Raw genomic sequence first — 20772 nt, forward strand, 5'->3', positions numbered from 1 at the left:
TTGCATTAGTTTCCTATGGCTGCTATAACCAATGACCATAAACTGAGTGGCTTATAACAACAGAAATGTATTCTCTCGGCATTCTGAAGTCTGGAAGTTAAAATCAAGGTGTCAGCAGGGCCATGCTTTTTCCAGCCTCTCCAGGAAGAATCTTGTCTCTCTTAACTTATGCACTTTCTGGCAATGCTTGGGGTTCCTTGGTCTGTAGAAGCATCACTCCAATCTCTGTCTCTGTCTTCTTATAAGGACACCAGTTATATTTAGGGCCCACCCTAACTCAATGTGACTTCATTTAAACTTGATTTCACCTGCAAAGACCCTATTTCCAAATACGGTCACACTCACAGGTTCTGGGTGGACATGAGTTTGGAGAGGGGCATTATTCAACCTGCTACACCTCTTTGTTCCTGACTCCAGTCCCAGTGCTCAGAGCCTGTTTGGACCAAAGTCTGCTTGGATTTTCCCTCACACTTTTTAGGGTCTGGCATCCCGTGGAGCCCCACCTCATTCTTCTTGGTTGATGTTTTAAATGGTTGCCACAAGCTCACCCCATTTAACCCATGGATTTAACAAATGGTTCATTCAGGCCCCAGGACTGATGCATTTGTGAAGGAGGAAAAGAAAAAGCTGAACAACTCAATAGTGAAAAAAGGGGGCCCTTGCTGGGTGGCTCAGTTGATTGGAGCGTCTTTCCCTACATCAAAACGTGGTGGGATTGATTTCCAGTCAGGTCAGGACACATACCTAGGTTTAGGGGTTCGCTCCTAGTCGGGGGGGGGGGTATAGGAGGCAACCAATAGATGTTTCTCTCTCACATCGATATTTCCCTCTCTCAAAAAACCAATCCTATATAATAAAACCCTAATATGCAAATCGACCGAACTGTGGAATGACTGGTTGCTATGACGCCCATTGACCACCAGGGGGCAGACACAATGCAAGAGCTGCCCCCTGATGGTCAGTGCACTCCCACAGGGGGAGTGCTGCTCAGCCAGAAGCCCTGAGCCGGGCTCATGGCTGGTGAGCGCATCGGGGGAGGTGGGAGCCTCTCCCGCCTCCGGGGTAATGCTAAGGATGTCCGGGGGAGCGGTCCTAAGCTGTCAGTCAGATATCCCTCAACGGCTCCTGGACTCCGAGAGGGTGCAGGCTGGGCTGAGGGACCCCACCCCCGCCAGTGCAAAAATTTTGTGCACCAGGCCTCTAGTAAAATATATATACTCGGGTGAATATTAACAAAACAAAACAAAAAACCTCCACAAATAACCCTTAAAAATGGGCTAAGGACTTGAACAGACATTTCTCCAAAGAAGACAAAATGGCCAGCAGGTATATGAATGGCCCTCTCTGTGCCTCAGTTTCCACATTTGTAGAAGGGTGATAATATTCCACTTCTCATGAATTAGCAATAGATGTAAAGCACTTAGAACAATGCCTGGCAATATAGAAATGAGTTATTATTACTATCGTTATTATATAATTTTTGTCCAGCTAATAAGAATTCTAGTACTTCACTAGTTCCTCCTTCAATTCCCTTATCACCCTCTTATCACCAGAGGTAAAACAGAGGCCAGTTTGTGAATGTGTCTTTTGGTGTTTTGTTTTTTAATTCTTCAGTTGTTCCTTACATTGGAACCAGCCCTGGGGAAAGTGCCTTTGTTTGATGTCTTAAAGGACCAAGTACCAGGTACCTGCTGAGTGAGGACTCTGACATCACAAACTCAAGTTAGCTCCAAGCTATTGTTAGCGTAATAGTTGCCTGTCTCGAGTAGCTTTATCGGTAACTTTAGCTCTGCTGGCAAGCACACCAGTGCCCTCCCATCTTTCAGATTTTATATAACGGAGCCCAGGGCATCTCGACTACGCAGGGGTGGGTCTGTTTCCAGCACCGGGGAAAAGTGAGAACTGAATAGGGATGGGGCTCTCGGTGTAGTTAAGAGAGAGGTAAAATAACTGTAATTTCATAGCAATTACCTACAACCAACACCGGCAAAGGCGCCAGTTTTCCATTATAAACCCGAACCTCTGCTGGGAGTGATTTGCAAGACAGAAATAGGCACACAATTAGGCTCTCGGTACGCAAGGCCTCACTCCTCCATACTAAGGCCACAGCAAAGCAAACCTCAGGGGGGAAATAATGTGTTGAGCTTTGAGAATGCATTGCTTTACTCCCTTAAAAAAAATAAAATCTTAGTAAGTCCCTATTTCAGTATGTTGGATTGTTTGCAGCTTTGCTAGTAGGTCTGGGGGCCTCCCCTCTCGGGCCTCCCTGTCAGAGGAGCTGGGTGCCTGGGCCACCAGATGAGGCCACGGTGTCCAGGGGAGCCAGCAGCAAACCAGGGAGAGTGGGTGACTTCTCCCGCTACGTACCATGTCTGGGGACAATAAACCACTCCGGGGAAATAAATTACATAGAGATCAGTTCTCCAGCCTTTCTGTGTGTTTATGTTTGCTGAGAATGAATTCTTATAAAATTCATGTCCCTGCAACCCACTCAGAAGTAAAGATAGACTTGCCTTTCAGATGTTACAAAAGCAAAAACATAAGACATGCTGTTTTGAGGAGGGTTCCGAGAAGGGGAGGTGTGATGAGCAGAGCATGCCAGTGCCCAGTAATGCTACCTGCTATTGTCATATTCGTGTTCCTGTCTATCCCCCGCCCAGCCCACAAGGCCATGATTCCTTTGAATCCCCTGTATAATTTCCTCCAGTGTCTTGCACATAATCGATAGTCAATATGTATTTGTTCGGTGAAAGGATACTTCAAAATGAATGGTTTATTGAGACTGACGGTCCAGTACTAGTCAGAACTAAGTTTATTGATTAAAGTTTTGAGTCTGCTGACCAGTGAGATATAGGGAGATAGGGTCGAAGCCTCAGGTGTTTGTACTCACGGCACCCTCATGGAGCAAGGCCCAAAGGGTCAGAGAGGGTAAAGTACAGAGGAACATATTTAGGTTAGGAAGAGCCAAAGAAAAGCATTTCTAATTGTTAGAACTGTCCTCGGAATGGACTGCTTTGCGAGATAAATTACTGGTTGGTTAGTGGGGATAGTCAAGCACAGACTCGATGATTACTTGGGGTGCAGCAGTTGGTGGTCCAATATCATTGGTGTTAGACCAGTGGTTCTCAACCTGTCTAATGCCGCGGCCCTTTAATACAGTTCCTCATGTTGTGGTGACCCCCAACCATAAAATTATTTTCGTTGCTACTTCATAACTGTAATTTTGCTACTGTTAATGAATCGTAATGTAAATATCTGAGTTTTCCGATGATCTTGGGCTCTACAGCAGCGGTTCTCAACCTGTGGGTCATGACCCACAGGTTGAGAATCGCTAGCAGGGTCACTTAAGACCATCGGAAAACACAGATATTTACATTATGATTCATTAACAGTAGCAAAATTACAGTTATGAAGTAGCAACGAAAATAATTTTATTGTTGGGGGTCACCACAACATGAGGAACTGTATTAAAGGGTCGCGGCATTAGACAGGTTGAGAACCATTGTGTTAGACGATGTGATATTGAAGTTCTCTTTTCCCCTCAGAATCTAGGGTTCTATGGTTTCAGAAAGCCATGACTCTACATAATCGCCATACTGGAGACTCAAATTCTGTCCAGCCCTTACCCTATGCCAGGCATTGCCCCGCAGAGATGCTAGGAAGACAAGGGCGAATACCTTCAGGGGTTGGGCTGGGGCAGGGTTTAGTCAGTTCTCTTCAGACCATTGTTTGGGAGTTACGATCCTCTATTCCTTCTTGCTGATATGCATGAACAGCTCAGGACTCTGCTCTCTTTTTCCTAGGCTGGGATCGATGGGGAAAGCATCGGCAACTGTCCCTTCTCTCAGCGCCTCTTTATGATCCTCTGGCTGAAAGGAGTCGTGTTCAATGTCACCACTGTGGACCTGAAAAGGTAAAAGGTGCTATGTTAATGAGGAGCGTGTTTAGCTGCAGCCCGAGAACCTCCCAGGAGGGAGGGAAAAGCCTTCCCGTGGCTCCCGGTAGCCTCCTCGGCCAGGTCCCTAGTGACAAGAGGCTGCAAAAGCCAGTGTCTCGCTTGGGGCTGAGCGCTTCGATGCCCAGATGAGGAGAGTCCAATTAGCAAGGAAGAAGGAGGGAATGGGCGGAGGGTACCCAGTGGAGAATGCCTGGCACAGAGATGGGCAGAGCATCTTAAAATCCAGGAGTCAGCCATTCCCATAGTTCTAGGGCCCCCATCCTGGGGGACCTAGCAGGGCTTCAGGGGCTCCCCTCTTGAATTTCTTTGTTCTCCCATTTTCTAAGCTGAAGCATTTCCAGCTCCCTTCTCTTGCCACCTTCATTGTCCGTCAGTGACTCTGCCACTGGGCCATCTCTTACTCCAAGCTCTCTTGTTCATTCTCACAGCCCACGCCTGGTTCAGGCCCCACTGCTGCCAGCTGCATTGTTTGCTCTTCAAACTGGTCTTCCTCCTTCTGGATCCTTACAGGTCTCTCCCCCCCCCGCCCCCCCTTATATTGTATTAAGGTTATTCTCTCTAAAATGATGCTCTAATCACATGGCTCCCTCTGCTCAGGACACCTCTGACACCTCCCAGCGCCTGCGGAATAACTCCTCTGCAGCCTTCCTTTGCCTTGGTCTTTTCCTTGGTTCTTGCCAACATTCTCTCCACGCTTCTCTCTGCCTTGCGGCCGCTGTCCGGTTGGACGGCCTTCTGCTGCCCTGTTCTCGCTAGCCTCCAGCACCTGGCAGATGCTCCCTGCCTCCCAGAGGCTGTCCCCATCTTCCTGAAAGGACAGGTTGTCCCAGTGCCCCCTGCAGCGTGGCCCTCCCCTGGGAAGCCACCCCTCCCACCTCTGCTCTCAGACGCGTCTGTCACTCAACCTCCTCCAAACTCCCAGCACCTCTTGTCCCTGTTGCCTGGTATCCTCATTTGGTATTTCACCTACTGTGGTATCCACAGTCCCACCACTGTACAACTAGTGAGTGCTTTTTCATAAAAATATCACACAACAGATGACCTTGTGAAGGCCTGTCTTCTTCATTTTATACAAGGAAACTGAGAGGGACACGTCTCAATGACTTTCCCAAGTGCCATCTCGAACTGGAGGGGCTGCTCCCAGACCCGCTCTCCTTGGCTCAAATGCCATTGTCTCCACAGCACACCGTTTGTCCTCCAAATGAGACCTTAAGTCCCTCAGGAAGAGGCTGGGGTCATGTTTTGTTTTCTTATATCAGTCATAGCCGCTGATTTACTTAGACACCAGCTAATATCTGTCAAGTAAATGAGCATGCATCTGCTGTGAAGTTACTGTCTGTGACAACTAACGGGAGTAGCTTCCCTCAGTGGAATAGAGGAGGTCTCTGGATCACCACCCATAAGCATGGATTTGTGTGTTACCTGGAGCTCAGAATGGCAGAGGGAGCCACCCAGCATTCCTCACGCACTTGTGCTGTTCCTTCACATCTGTTTTCACATCTGACCCTGCCAACACCCTGTGTGGGAGGACAGCAAGTATCACAACTCCTGATAACTTTAAGCAAACTTTCTCACTGCCAAAAGAAAGAAAAAGATAAGAAGGAGGAAGGAAAGAAGGGAGAGAGGGAGGGAGGTAAGAAGGAAGAAAGGAAGGAAGGAAAAAAGGATGAAGGAAGGAAGGAAGGGAGAAAAGAAGAAAGATGTATATATATATATAATAAATAGTTAAGGAACTTTTTAAATGTATGATATAATACACTACAAGAAGTTTAGCAATTTCCAAAACTGATTTATTTTCCTGGCACCAGCATTTATTGGCTGAGTGATCTTGGACAAGTTACCTTACTTTTTAAAAAAAATATATTTTATTGATTTTTTTACAGAGAGGAAGAGAGGGATAGAAAGTTAGAAACACCAATCAGCTGCCTCCTGCACACCCCTTATTGGGGATGTGCCCGCAACCAAGGTACATGCCCTTGACCGGAATCAAACCTGGGACCCTTCAGTCCGCAGGCCGATGCTCTATCCACTGAGCCAAACCGGTGAGGGCACCTTACTTTTGTGAGCCTCGGTTTCCTCATCTGCCTTGCTGAGTGAGGGTCACTGTGAGGAGTTAGTGAGCAGCCGTGGGAAGCATCTGCTCGCGGTGCTGGGCCTGCTCAGAGCAAGAGCTCCGCACGTGTTGGCCGTTCTTAGCATCACCCCTGCCTCAGGGAGCTGCACATCAGTCAGGGGAAGAGGCTGGTACACTCGGTAACCCGTGAATTCGACCTGGCAAGATGTATGTAAATGCCAAGTATCTAACTTCAACCATAAATGCTGAAGAGGGCCAGAGAGAGGACCACAGCTGACCAGCACCCACTGGCAACGTCCAGCGGAGCCTCACAGCCGTGGGCAATGCTTCCCAGGATGGCCGACTCCAGAGGCCACTGCTCTCTCCAGTCACAGGAACAAAAGCAAAAAAGTAAAAAAAAATCTCTGTATCTTTAAGCTAGAGAGGTAATTGCTAAAAAATAAAATCAGTATGGATTTCCCCTCCCAGCTGAGAACCCAAGCATTGCAGCTCTAAAAACACACGCAGAAACAGAGGAGGAGGAGGTAAAGAATGTTCTTACATTGTCTGAAATGAGGGACGCGTACAAAGCAAACAAAGGGACTGATTAGATTAATCAGTAAATTAGATTTTAAAAGTACTTTCAGTCTCAGTTGTCTAAGGAGCTCCAAGTGCCCAGTGCAGCTGGGCAGAGTGTGTTTGGGGGGCGATATGGGAGCAGCACGGTAATTGAAATTCCTCTCTTCCCCTCCCAGACTGATTAGGCCAGGAATTTGCAGCATTACAGATTCCTCCTCTCCCGCTGTTTACTTTTCTTCAGTTTCCCCATCTGCTGTTTTCCGCTCAGGACTCCCACAAGTGTGGCACCTGAGAGAGTATGGGGCGAATCCCGGGTCCAGCCTGCTCCTGGAAGGCTCCATCGCGATTCCTCTGCTTCCTCCTCTCTTCCCAGTGCGCCCCCTCCCTCGCCTCCCCCCATCTGCCAGCCCCCTCCCCCTGACTTGGCTCCGTCCCTCTCTTGCATCCCCACAGCTGGTGGGAGCCCAGAAGCTCTGGTGGGCACGAACAGGGCCCCTGTCAGACCCAAGCTCACTCCCCTTCCTGTTGAATATACCCTTAACCAAGCAGAGGGCACTTCTTAGTGTAAAGGTGCGAGGGTTGCACTCATTCATGTATGAAGTTGGGAATTCGGGGCAGGGCATTTTTGTTAAGCTAAGCGGTGAAGGAACCTTTGAAAGCAAAGTCCATCCTCTGCCCTGAGTATTGAACGCTTGGCACTAATTAATTACATAGTCACCTGCCATTACTCTGTCTTAAATAGTATTCAGCTCCTTCCTCTTAGCTTGCTCCTCTCCCAGGGACTTCCCGGGTCACCCCCCTCCCACCCCAGAACCTCTCCAGCCCCCCCGCCCGGGGCCCCCCACCCTACACTGTAAGTCTGTTTTGCTGACAGGCACGTTGGACAGCACAGGAGTGTAATGTATGACATGCCCCTGAACGTAAGGTGCCCAGGTGTCAGCCACCCTGAATCTTGCTCTCTCCACAGAAAGCCAGCTGACCTGCACAACCTTGCCCCCGGCACCCATCCGCCCTTCCTGACCTTCAATGGGGACGTGAAGACGGACGTCAATAAGATCGAGGAGTTCCTGGAGGAGACTCTGACCCCTGACAAGTAATGAGCTGTTTATCTCCACAGCTAACGGCAGGGAGGGGCCATGTGGGAACTGAAAATATCACAGTGCTAACGTTGAGGGGGCGGATTTCCAAAGGGGCCTCGTTCATTCAGAGCATAAGACCCTCTTTTCAAAGAGACAGGCCAGGGCACCCCTCCTCACCCCCAAAGAGCTGCCAATCTCAAAATTGCTCCATAAAGTCCAACTCCAAGAGTGGGCAGACCACTCCCCCTAAGAATGACTTCAGGATCCCTGGGAAGGGCAGCACCCTCCATCCCCCTAAAGAAGTCCTCTCTCCAGTTCACTTTGCCTGGAAGACCACCACGTGAGGGCAAAATCTCCCTCATTTCAGAAAGAGAGCTGAAAGGCTAATGAAATGAAAATAAGCCAGGAGAGAAGCAACCCACAACTCAAAGCCACACGAAGGCATGAATAAGAGTTGTAAATGGATCAGGTCTGCTCTGAGGTTATAATTAGACATGAGAAAACGGACTGAGAGCAGCATCTCTTCTGAGAAAGGGCACGGGGAGGGGAGACCAGGGGCTGTAGTTTCCTGTCAGGTACGTAAGCTGCTCCCCAAGGAAAAGAGGAGTAAAGGGCAGATGGGGTTGAAAAGTAGCTGGAACGGGACCTGTTTGTTATATTGAATTATAATTAGGGATTAAGACAATCACCAAAGTTCTTTTTCTTTTTTTAATAGAAAAATAATAATATGTATAGAGCTCTGACTTTATCCTGCAGGGTACATGAAAAGTTCTAAGTGAATGTGCTGGAAAGTCAGTTTTCAGGCTGACTTTCCAGGTTGGGGACAGGGAGATGAGGAGGGCAGAGACTGGAAGAGTTAGAGGTAGAGAAATCAACAGGGAGAGCCCTGGCTGCTGTGGCTCAGTTGGTTGGAGCATTGTCCCATACACCAAAAGGTCAAGGGTTCAATTCCCTGTCAGGGCACATGCCCAGATTGCCCAGTCAGGGTGCATGCAGGCAGGCAACCAATTGATGTTTCTCTCTTTCTCTCAAATCAATTAAAAAAAAAAAATTTGGGTGAGGATTTAAAAAAAAAAAGAAATCAATTGGGAGGAGCCAATTGGTGACATCCTGTTGGTGAGGATCCAATCACATGACCCCAACCAAACTGAGAGTGAGAAGCTGGGAAATGCAGAGTAACACATGGATACTTATTGAGCATGAGTGGTCTCTGCTACAGGTAAATTACTTAAAACCTTTCCTCTAAAAAAATGCTTTTATTGATTTTAGAGAGAGAGAAAGGGAGAGGGAGAGAGAAACATCAATTGGCTACCTCTTGCATGCCCTCTACTAGGGATCGAGCCTGCAATCCAGGCATGTGCCCTCACTGGGAATTGAACCAGCAACTTCTCAGTTCATGGGACTATGCTCAACCAACTGAGTCACACTGGCCAGGGCTTAAAATCTTTCTCATATTTAGTTCTCACATCTATAGAATGATGACCATAATGTTGATTTCAAGGGACTATTGTAGAAGATAATGCTACTTATCCTAGTGACTGACATAGCGTAAGAGCTCATTGAATAGCAGCTTGAAGAGTTAGAAAAAGAAGTCAATGCCTCTTTTGTGACTGTAAGGACAACGGGTGAGCTTAGATCTTAAAACCACAGATCCCAGTGGGTGTCTTTTAATGAATAAGCCAGATTCCGTCCACCTCCAAGGCTCATTTGCTTAAGTAGCAGAGACAGGACAAGGCAAGCTCACAATCAAAGGTCGGAAGAGTCGGAAGCCATTAGCCTGCTTCTCAGGGAAGGTTTGGTGAGAAGAGGAAGCAGAGATAATGGAGAAGGGACAGAGGGCAAGTCCACTCAATTTTCAGTTCATTAGAAAAAGGAAAGTCAACACTCAAGCTGCCTGGGGAGCCCCTGAAATCAGCAAAGGTCACTCCACAAGGACAGGAAGACTGACTCTCTTTTTCTCCAGGGGAGCCCCAACATCAGGGTCAAGGCCTGGCTGCTGGTAGGCGCGTACGGCAAGTTGATTTACTTGCACTGGGGCCCTTTTTCAGTGGCGTGGCGGTCAATGTCTGGTCAATGAGAAGTCAGATGGGACTCTAGGCCAGTGAGAGCCCTTCCATCTACAATCATATATGTATTTTTGCTACTATTTACAAAAGAAAGTTGTTTGTGTTTGTTTGTTTTTTTTGGGGGGGTGGCAACTGTTTTATTTCCCAGAATGAAGCTGAAGTGCATGTCTAAGATGAATACATTTGAAATAAGATGTCTTAAAAACAGTGGAGAAAAATTTTCATTAGTTAGAGCAGAGGTCCACAAACTTTTCTGTAGCACCAAATAGCGAGTCTGCTTGGCTTTGTGGGCCACCTAGTCTCGGTCACAATCCCACTCTTATAAAGCGAAAGCAGCTGTAGACAGTATGTGAATGAATGGACATGGCCATGTTCCAATAACATTTTATTCATGAACACTGACATTTGAATTTCATGTTATTTTCACACATCACAAGGTAATATCCCTCTTTTGATTTTGTTTTAATCGTGTAAACAGATGTTGGGCTGGATTTGGCCTGCTGGCTGTAGACTGCTAACCTCTGAGTTAGAGAAACTCGCTGTTGCCTTGACTGTCACCAGACATCACAACCTTATTTCAAAGATGTTTCTATGAATGAAACACTATTCTCTAGCCTTTGGAGAAAGAGGATGGACTCTGTAGCCCACCTACTGCATATTTAAAATATAGTGTGAATATGGAGCTGAAGTAAATATACTTAATATCCTGCACACAGTAACCTCCTCAAGTCTAGTTACTGAAGTCTGTGAGATTCATATTTGAAGGCACACTCCCCAAAGGACAAACTTCTTTCCAGTAAGGTCTCAATGAGTCCTAGTGCTTAGAAAACAAAAAGCACTACCACGGTCTCCCTGACCACGTGGACCTTGTCCTCCCTCTTGGATTGGGTACCACCCACCCATGTTTCATGAAGAAATGATCAGATTACTGGAAGTGTGAACAAATGATGGCATTAAAAAACACACACCTAACAAACCCAAACATAAATAAAAATGCATTTTCTAGGCCCTTTTCTCTTTCCATTTTTACCTTATCAAGCAAAAACAAAGCATTGGATATCTATTAATAACTTAAGGCAATCAATTCTAAGAGCATGCCAGATTCTCCGTGAGAAGGCGAAAATAGGAAAAGGTTATCCTAAATACCCAGGTCTTGTTAGATTACCTAGCATCTTGCAGTAAAGCTTGCTTTGTGCCTCCAATCAGAGCAGATGAATTTGATAAATTCCCAGTAACACTCAGGAAGACGGGTGTGTGCAGAACAGGCTCAGAGCGCCCCCTCCTGGTGGATGGAGAGAGTTCATCCATGGTGTTCAGCCAAGGCTCATGAAGGATTTGGGGGCTTTGAGGGTAAAACAGCAGAGTCTATCTGAAATTAAACAGCTACCTATCATGGCCCAAGAGTGGACAGTCCTAGCTAATGGGCCAGAGGAGGAGCAGAAAAAATGAAAGAACAACAGATAATTTTTAAAGGCGTTTTGGTTCAAATTATTTAAAACAATAAGTAAAAAAACCTGTTTTGCTTTTCAAATATAAAGCAACAAAATAGCTCACCGTTGGCAGCTATTCACCCAGAGATCACAGAGGTTCACAGACTTGATGATAATGACAACCAAGCAACTGTCTTCCATCTCCTCTCACCCCGGCCTGACCAAACACACAGAATGCATGTGAAATATATATATTAAATCAGAATTGTTCATTTTAATGGTGTGAATGGGGTCAAACCCATGGATTCCCAACAGGCAAGTTTATCTCATTCTGTCTCAAGGACTATTATCTCAATGGTAAACAGTCCTAACCCCAGTGTACCTTTTATATTCTCTGGCTTCAAAATGAAAGAATGTGCAAGGGAGAGGGGCTGGATCTTTGCAAATCTGTACCTACACTTAGAAATGAAACAATTGAAAACACTTGCCCCAGCTGATTTGGCTCAGTGGGTAGAGCATTGGCCTGCGGACTGAAGGGTCCCAGGTTTGATTCTGGTCAAGGGCACATGCCTGGGTTGCGGGCTCAATCCCCAGTAGGGGGTGTACAGGAGGCAGCCGATCAATGATTCTCTTTCATCATTGATGTTTCTATCTCTCTCTCCCTCTCCCTTCCTCTCTGAAATAAAATATATATGTATATATGAAAAGAAAACACTTCTGCTGCTGATGGAGCCCGGTGCTGACCTTCTGGCACACAGATAAGGAGTGTGGGGAGGATGTTTCAGAAGAGGACCATGGTACCCTTCCTTTCGGGAAGTGGTTTTGAGGCCTCAGTGGCATCTCTTTGCTCCCAGAATTCGCTCCAGGATATAATGAGGGGCCTGGCAGTGGGTAGCGATTTTAATGTGCTTTGGGGAACTGTCAGGGACCTTGCCAGAGCCAAGTTTGAGCAGATTTTTGATTCGGGCCTTTAATTGGTGCATTGTTGGTGGTGGTCCAGGAATTCGGCACCTCCTGGGCCCTCTGAAGGGTGTTCTGGTTCCTGCCTCCAGACTGTCCCTGCAGGCAGCTCACCGGCCCCCGTGTCCTCCATTGGTGAGCGAGGGCTGAGATGCCCGCCCTTCCTAAAGGGTGGGAGTAACACCCCAAAGGGTTTGTAGATCCAGCTAGAGACAGGAGTGCTGCTTGGAGGGGAACAGATTCTCCCCTAAAGGAGCTCCAGGTTCTCACTGACCCCAGAACCCCGCGACTTCCATTGCAGGTACCCCAGACTGGCTGCGAAGCATCGGGAATCCAACACAGCAGGCATCGACATCTTCTCCAAGTTCTCTGCCTACATCAAAAACACCAAGCAGCAGAACAACGCTGGTGAGTGACTCCCTGCCACCAAGACCCCCTGGCCACGCTGTCCCTGCCCAGGGCATCTCAGATACTCAGGTCAGAGAGGCACCGGGAGCAATGCTGCTTGCTGTTCGTGCCCCCGCCCCACCCCCTACACACAGGGCAGGGGTTGTCGATCCTGCTTTCTGGCTAGTGCGGGCGGAAAGGCCACGGGCCTCACTGCTGGACTGGGGGGAGGGATGCAGTGTGCATGCTGAGTCGGCCTTAGTGCACAGGAGGGTCCCTCCTCCGCATACTGTGGTCCATTTGTCCCAAATCCACAACCCTGCCTGTGCTCTCAGGAAGTCCTGTTGGAACAACAGCTTCCTCTGGTCCCTGGAAGACTTATCAGGGGGCTGTCAGAGGCCCTGGTGGGACAGCGCGGTCACCACGGTGGGGAAGGCTGAAGGCAGGGGCGGAGGGGGCAGGGGACTACTTCTCGGAGCCAGCTCCTCCTCCAGTGGCCGTGGCTGCGGAGCTCGGGACTTGGTCCCCTGTTGCGGCTTCTCAGAGAGCCTGGAGCGCCTCACTGAGGCTCACAACATATCCAGTCCCTCCTTCGGCATTGTCCTTTCAGAATGAACTGATGCAATTGGAATGAATAGAACAGTCAAATTGAGCGTGTAGGACACCTAGAACCTAGGCCCTAGAGAAGGAAAGGAGCAAGGAGGAGAACGTCTGCTTGCCCTCTGAGTGGGAGAATGAATGAGATCGCCCGATAGGCTGGCGCCTGGGTGGAGCCCAGCACAGAGCCAGAGTGAGCGCTTCATGAGTGTCTGTGAATGACAAACACACAGTGGACCAAAACAAGGGGGTCTGAAGAGCTGATTAACTGTCCTGGAGAACAATAGCTGCCCAAGGTGGTCAGAGCAGGAGGAATTTTCCTACAGGGCCTTTGAGAAAGCTTCTTGAAAAAGTTTCCTCTGGGTCATAAAGGTTGAAAGGGAGTCAGTTGTCTGGAAACATTGGGTGGATGCTGTGGGGAGGGTGGGAAAACACCAGCGACAGAACCAGGAAAAGTGGTCAGAGCCTGCAGTGCCTGCCTGGGAGACTGGACTTATGGAGGGGCAATGGCAGCCGTTCGAGGTGCAGGAGGAGGCACTAGAAGGAGAGTAGTCTTTTAGGAACCAGAAGAAGAAGGGTGTGGAAAATATTTGAACATACTCAGTGCCCTTGCTTTGTTGCATTTGGACCCTGTGGTGGGGTGAGTAGTGTCCCCCACAAATTCTTGTCCACGCAGGACCTCAGAGTGTGGCCTTATTTGGAAAAAGGGTCTTTGCGGATGTAATTAGTAAAGCGTCTCCAGATGAGATCACCCTGGATTGAGTGTGCTCCTAAGTCCGATGACTGGTGTCCTTATGAAAAGAGGAGAGGGCACACAGAGACAGGGCAGAAGGCCACGTGAGGACGGCAGAGATGGGAGGGCAGCAGGCACAAGCTGCGGACCCCTTGGGCCACCAGAGGCTGAAAGAGGCAGAAAGGCTTCCCCTCTAGAGCCTGATTTTGGACTTCTGGCCTCTAAAACTGAGGGATAGATTCCTGTTGTAAGGCACCCAGTGTGTGGTACTCCGTTGTCGTCATCCTGGGAGACTGAGGCAGCCCTCACACCATCGTGTGGAAGGGCCGGTACTGCCACTTCCGGCCGAGGACGCAAGGCAAACGAGAGGGCCAGGGCCTGTCCCTGCCTCCCCTCAAACCCACAGAGCTGGCTCCGGACCCTCGTTTTCAGATCCCACATCCAGCGCCCTCTCCTTGCAGCCACAAACATCTTCCTTCATACTTGTCAGAGCACCCTCAGAAAGTTCAGCTCATCGGAGCCTTCCAGATTTTCCAAGTTATAAACAGTATTTACATATTATCCGTACTTAAGTTCTCCCATCCCCAGAGCCAGAGCTACAGTTTCCACTGAGCATCGAGTATCCATTTCTTATAAACTCCACACTGTCCAACTTTCATTGTTTCCTCTTCTTCTGTTTCGCCCTGGTTTTCTCCTGAGGGTTTTGCCCTTGTGACTCCTCTCCCCCTGCTCATTTGCACATTGCCAAGCGCCTGCATTTTTGCTTTCCCAGAGTCTAGCCCCAGATCAGAGTCTCTGGCGCTGTTCTCTTCTGCCTTTTAAGAGGACACCACGTGCTCGTCCTTCGTTGTAACCGTTGTAACTATAGCTGACCCACTCCCCTCCCTTCCCTGACCCCTCACCCCCTGGTTGTGGCCAATGGGTCCAAGGTTCTTAGGCTCAGAAGCCAGAGGTCAAGTCTCCTGCAGAGAGCAGCGCCATGGCCCCACACACAGCCCAGTCCCCCGTCCCCTGAGACAGTCCACACCCCCTCTCTGCTCTGTGGAGCTCTGTAGGAGGTGGGGGGCAGCCTCCGCAGATCACGGGTTGGCATCAGCATTAGACCCAGCCTTCCTGTGACCTCCCTCCTGCACCACCCTCCATCTCCCCCTGCCTCTTCAGCTCTGCATCTATCTCTCCAACGTCCTTTCTTCAGATGGTTCCTCTTGTGTTCCCAGCTTTTTTCTCTGAGCAGAGCCCTCCCTCCCTCTCCACCACCTCCCCACCTAATGTCCCAGCCTCCTGTGCATACACTGGCTGTGGTCCTGGTCCTTTCCTGCCCTCTCACCCCAGCACTGTGAGATGGTCTGCGGGGTGGATCACCCTCCATTCCCGGGGTGGGCACAGGAACGCCATTTAAAATACCCCTGCTGCCCGGCTGGCATGGCTCAGTTGGTTGAGTGTCGACCTGTGAACCAGGAAGTCATGGTTTGATTCCCGGTCAGGGCATATGCCTGGGTTGCGGGCTCGATTCCCAGTGTGAGGTGTGCAGGAGGCAGCCGATCTATGATTCTCTCTCATCATTGATGTTACTATCTCTCTCTGCCTCTCCATTCCTCTCTAAAATTAATAATAAAAATATATTAAAATACCCCTGCTGTTCCACAGTTCCTCCAAAGTCCTCAGCTACCGGAACCCAGACCCCACTGGGGGCAGCCACCCATAGCTAGCACACAAGGGAGTCATCAGTTAGAATGTAGGTTCAGCCATTCCTTTATTCATCCAACAAACACAGATTGCATGGAGTGGCTACAAGTCTGAGCCCATGTGGAGGGCATTTCTTATGTGCCAGGCACTGTGCTAGATTCTAGAGATGCCAAGACAAATGCAACCAAGTCTATTGCCTGTGATGAACGAATGGGGGCAGAAACATATAAACAGGCAATTGCTGGCCTGGCTTGAATTCCAGGCCTGCCACTCCCAGCTGTACAGCTCTGCCCGAGGGACTGACTCTCTCTGAGCCTGTTTGGGTATCAGGAAAATAGACTTAACAATCCCTTCAGTTTCTTCAGCTGCCACATAAGGCAATTGATAGCGTATCCAAGGTTTGTAATGCAGACTCATTCATTTTACAAGTCACTGCTTGCAAATTCTTCAGCACCCTACCTGACACATAGTAAAAGCTCACTAAATGTTAACTTTATTGTTATCACAAAAATGAGACAAACATGAATATTGGCATCGAAAACTACGGGTGTGGCTCTGACTTTTCCCCCCAACGAGTACTTCCAAATCTCCTACCCATGTAGGCTCTTTCTGCTTGTTTAACTTTGTTTCCCAGTTTCTTGGTGCACTCTCCTCCTCTCCAAAGTATGTATCAAAGCGACCAGGTGGCCTGGCTCTGGCGGGTACACCTCAGTACTGCTGCCTCTGACCACGAGGTTACGGTTTTGTGTCTGTCGCTGAACTGCCCTCCTCTGTAACTGCCAAAGCCGGCCCCTCACTCCACAGTGACCGGGTTCCACCTCCACGCCCTCCAAGCCCTCCATGCCCTCCACGCCCCTTCTCCAACTTGCTTTTCACTCCATTTAAATGGAGCACAGACTTCCTCCTGACAGTCTCCAGACCCCACACTGAGTAAGATGCTGCACGGGCTCGCCTTCTTCTCATGTGGGGTCCCCCACCGCCACCCCTGGTTTGGGGGAAACAGGAATTTGTGTCTGGACGTGCCGCACGTCCCACGGTTCAGCTCCAGGTGAGCGAACAGTAACAGCAGCTCCCAGGGCCCCCAGGCTCCACACTCGCGGCCGCCACCGCCAGCAGGCAGCAGGGACCCTGGTCAGCTACAGTTGGCTCTCCCAGAAGAATAACACATATTCCTGATTTGGGGGCTTGAGTCGCAGGCAGGGAGGAGCTGTTATTTTCGTTTTGTTTGGCCTTTCCCTCTGTGACTACCCTCCCCATTGGCTGCAGATGCCAGGCGACTGGCTTCCAGCGGATGTGACTTCTCTCCAGGGTTCCCCTGCAGGCACCCTCCTACCCTCTGGTCCTCACCTGTGCCTTCTCCACACCTGAAGGCCATGTTTCTTCTCTCCTTTTTAACAAAATATATTTTTATTGATTTCAGAGAGGAAGGGAGAGGGAGAAAGAGAGAGAAACATCAACGATGAGAGAGAATCATTGATTGGCTGCCTCCTGCACACCCCCTACTGGGGATCGAGCCTGCAACCTGGGCATGTGCCCTTGACCAGAATCGAACCTGGGACCCTTCACTCCGCAGGGTCTCCATCCATTGAGCCAAACCGGCTAGGGCTCTCCCCATCTTCTCTTGAGGACCCGGAAGACCTCCCTGCAGCCTGAGGCCCATGTCACCACCTTTCCTGCTCCTCTTCGTCATTTCCAAGATTCAGAGCAGCCTGCCCATGCCTGTCTCTTTGTATTATGACCGACGGGTCCCCTTGCAGCGTTTGCAAAGACGTGCCCCTGTCCACTGAGGGAAGACACTGTGATTTCTTAACATACTCCTTCTTATAAACTCCTAACTTCCTGCAAACTTTCCTTGGGTGCCTAGGACACGCTGGATGCAGGGCTAAGCTTAGAGGGCAAGTCCCAGCCTCAGATGGAGTTATCTCCCTGGCTTGGCCCTTCATTTGTTATAAGTGTAGTGGCTATATTTTCCAATCTGAAAATCAGATGTCTAACCAGTTATCTTCATTAAAACTAATCAAATTATCAGAAACTGGTACTGGTCCCAGAAAATCCAGGACACATGTCCCCAACGGAAAAGCACCTGGTCGGGCTGAGCCTTCTGTTCCCACCCCTCCCAGTCCAAATCCAGATGTGGCTGCCACTGTGGGTAGGAGGGGCGTATCACATCCCCACCGCCTCCTGCCCCAGATCCTCCGCCAGAACTAAAGAGTCACCATTAGCCACAAAGCAGTTTCCAAGCAAGGACCGAGGTTTCCTCTTCCCTCAGGTCTGTCAGTAACACCACTCCCTGGGGGCCAGAAGCAAGCAGGATGCCCCCTGGGTCTATTCTGAGAAAATTGACAACCACAGGCACATGTCCTGAAGAAGACTCTCGGGGTATTCGAGAAACCGCAGTGAGCTCATCTCACCATGGACAATCATTCTTTATATAATTTTCTCAAATTGTTTTTTGTTGTTAATCCTCAACCAAGGATATTTTCCCACTGATTTTTAGAGAGAGTGAAAGGGGGCGAGAAAGAGAGAAAGAAATACCCATGTGAGAGAGATGCATCAATTGGTTGCCTCCCACACGTGCCCTGACCAGGGCTGGAGATCCAGCCTGCAACTGAGGTACGTGCCCTTGACCAGAATCATACCCAGGACCCTTCAGTCCACAGGCTGACACTCTGTTCACTGAGCCAAACTGGGGAGGGCTTTTAAAAATGTTTTTATTGATTTTTAGAGAGAGAGGGAGGGAGAGAGAGAGAAACATGGATGTGAGAGAGAAACATTAAGCGGTTGCCTCCAGTACATACCCCGACTGAACCCGGAACCCGCAACCTTGGCATGTGCCCTGACGAGGAATCGAACTGGTGACCTTTAGGTGCACGGAATGACGCCCAACCAACTGAGCAACACCGGCCAGGGCAGGGGACGATCATTCTTAATGGAAATTGTTCTTGATGGACACGCGATTGAACGGTTCCATGTGGTTGTTATCACAGTATCAGGCAGGGTGCTCCTGCACCGTCTCCCAGAGCTCGGGGGAAAGGAAGGACAGCCAGACCCGCCGAGGGTTCCTCCTTCCGGCCTAGTCCCCTTCCTCCACTCAGGCCCCGATCTTCAAATTGCTCCTGGTTTCTCTCTGCTGAAAGGTGCCCCTGCCGATGTTGATGGAACACGCATCTGTCTGTAGCACTGCAGTCTTTCTTTCCCTGTCATATTCTCAGTGGTTTGTGTCCACACACGCTCACCCCTGCTTCCCACCTGGCAGCCTGGGGAACCACCCCCACAGACCGAGGCCCCGCAGCCGGCTCTCTCCTCCCACACCAGTGGTCAAAGTGCTTCCTCCAGCAGGTACCCCCTCACTCGGAATCAAATCTGCAAGACCCTCGAGGAACTATGTTAAACTAAGACCACCCCCATTTGATTATAGAAACGGAGGCTCACAGACTTCAGGTCAATGCTAGGAAGTTTATAATGAAATCTGTCGTCAACTAAAGAAGTGAGTGTCCCATCCACGGGAGGGTACGAAGGAGGCTGGACCTGCCTCCTCTAAGGTGTGACCTATTGTAAGACACTGTTGTTTACTTAAACTATAATGTTTTGCTTTCAGAGGTGTCAAATGTGAAAAAAAAATGTGCATCTTCGTCTTGATGGAATACGGTAGTTGATTCCCATAGCCCTTTCTCAATTGAACATTCTACCACTTCCTAGAGGCTCTGCAGTGAAAGGTCAAACCCTCCCTTCTGCGTGACCTTGAGCCACCTTGTTGGACAGAAAGTGGGTCAAGGTCAGCATTGCTTCCTGCCTCTGGGCTGGCTGTCCCAGCTCCATGCCCAGTGACGTGTCAGGTCTGCTGCTGTCTCCTGCCTGGAGGTAGCACTTACCTCTTAGGTCAGGGGCGGGCACTTTTTCTGTAAAGGGTCAGATGGTAACTATTTTGGACTTTGCAGACCCTGCAGGCTGTCACAACTGCTGGGCTCCGCTGCTGGAACTGTAAACAGTGAATGCGGCTGTTCCAAGAAAACTTCGTTTATGCACCCTGACATTTGAATCTCACATCATTTTCAGGTGTCAGGAAATAGTTTTCTTCTTTTGACTTTTCCCAACCATCCAAAAATGTGAAAAAACAATAACATACTTAGCTTGAGGACAGTGCAAAAACAGGCAGTGGGTGGATTTGACCCTCGGACTGTAATCTGCTGAGCTCTGTGTTAGGCAGTCCCAGGCTACACTAGCAAGTTCTCTTCATAACTGTACCTCCTCATCTCCGATGTGGAGATTATAACAGGGCTCTTTCTTGTGGCATTGTCACGTGAATTAAGTGAATGAATGCATAAGAGCACGAAGGACAGTCCCTGGCACACAGTAGGCACCAGCATGTGATAGCTATTGGGACAGCTCTTGTTGGTTTCAGGAGTCCTCCTCCCAGGCAACCCAGCTTTTAGTGTAATGTAGGCGCATGTGCTGCCCTCTTCTGGCCGGTGGAGGAATCAGCACTAGACACTGCTAATCATGCTTCACATGAGGAGGCCTGTGGGTTTTCAAGCATCTGCTAGAGACTCAGTTCTGCCTAAGCATTGGCTGGGGGTCCCAGCAGAGAGCAGGTCTCCTTCAGGGGTCCAGGGTCACCTTCCATCATCTGTCCCCCACACCCAAGGTTGAGCATGTCCCCCAGGCCCCATGGATCCTCCAGAGGTCGCTGGCTGCCCCATGACATGCTGCCCCCAACCTCGTCTTTCTCCTTTTCCTCTCCCTCTTCCACCACCTCCGATCTTGACTTTTATGAACTTCCTTGACCTAAAATAGAAAAGTGTTTGAAAGGATTCAAAGCAGCCTGGGAGGGCTGTTAGCCCAGAACCAACAAGCGCCCCGTCTATCAAAGGCTCATGCTTTCTCTCCAAGCGGCATGAAAGCAAACTGCTGTCGGGGGTGAGGGGGGAGCAGGGTGTTGGGGAGGCAAGGTGGAGCATTTTTCCAGATTCCCCAGGATGTGGCGAGCCATGTTTAAAAGAGAGTGTGTGTATTTATTATTCCAAGCCACTTCAATCACAGGGCGCCGATTTCCTTCTCCTCTTCCTCCCCCGGCCCTCAGCCCCATGTTACAGGGTGGGCTCAGTGTGCAGGCCCGGCCTCTCCAAGGGGCCGGGCAGGGCCCCCACCTCACAGTCAGACTCGTGCTCTGTGAAATGTGGTGGGAACACGAGTCATAATTGCACTGCTCAGAAGCAGAAGTCAGCGAGGTGGCAATGGGGCCCC

At 49.5% G+C, this 20772-nt stretch overlaps 1 protein-coding gene across 1 annotated transcript in view; it reads left to right on the forward strand.

Moving 5' to 3' along the window:
* CLIC5 (chloride intracellular channel 5) overlaps positions 1 to 20772 on the forward strand; it is a 93539-nt gene that overhangs the window by 49261 nt on the left and 23506 nt on the right. Inside the window, exons 2-4 of the mRNA XM_079780293.1 lie at positions 3804 to 3913; positions 7558 to 7683; positions 12427 to 12533. Of these exons, the coding sequence (XP_079636419.1) occupies positions 3804 to 3913; positions 7558 to 7683; positions 12427 to 12533 (343 nt within the window). The remainder of the gene's footprint in view (positions 1 to 3803; positions 3914 to 7557; positions 7684 to 12426; positions 12534 to 20772) is intronic.

Source organism: Cnephaeus nilssonii, assembly GCF_951640355.1.
Source record: "Cnephaeus nilssonii genome assembly, chromosome: 9".
In the NCBI taxonomy this organism is placed as follows: Eukaryota; Metazoa; Chordata; class Mammalia; order Chiroptera; family Vespertilionidae; genus Cnephaeus; species Cnephaeus nilssonii.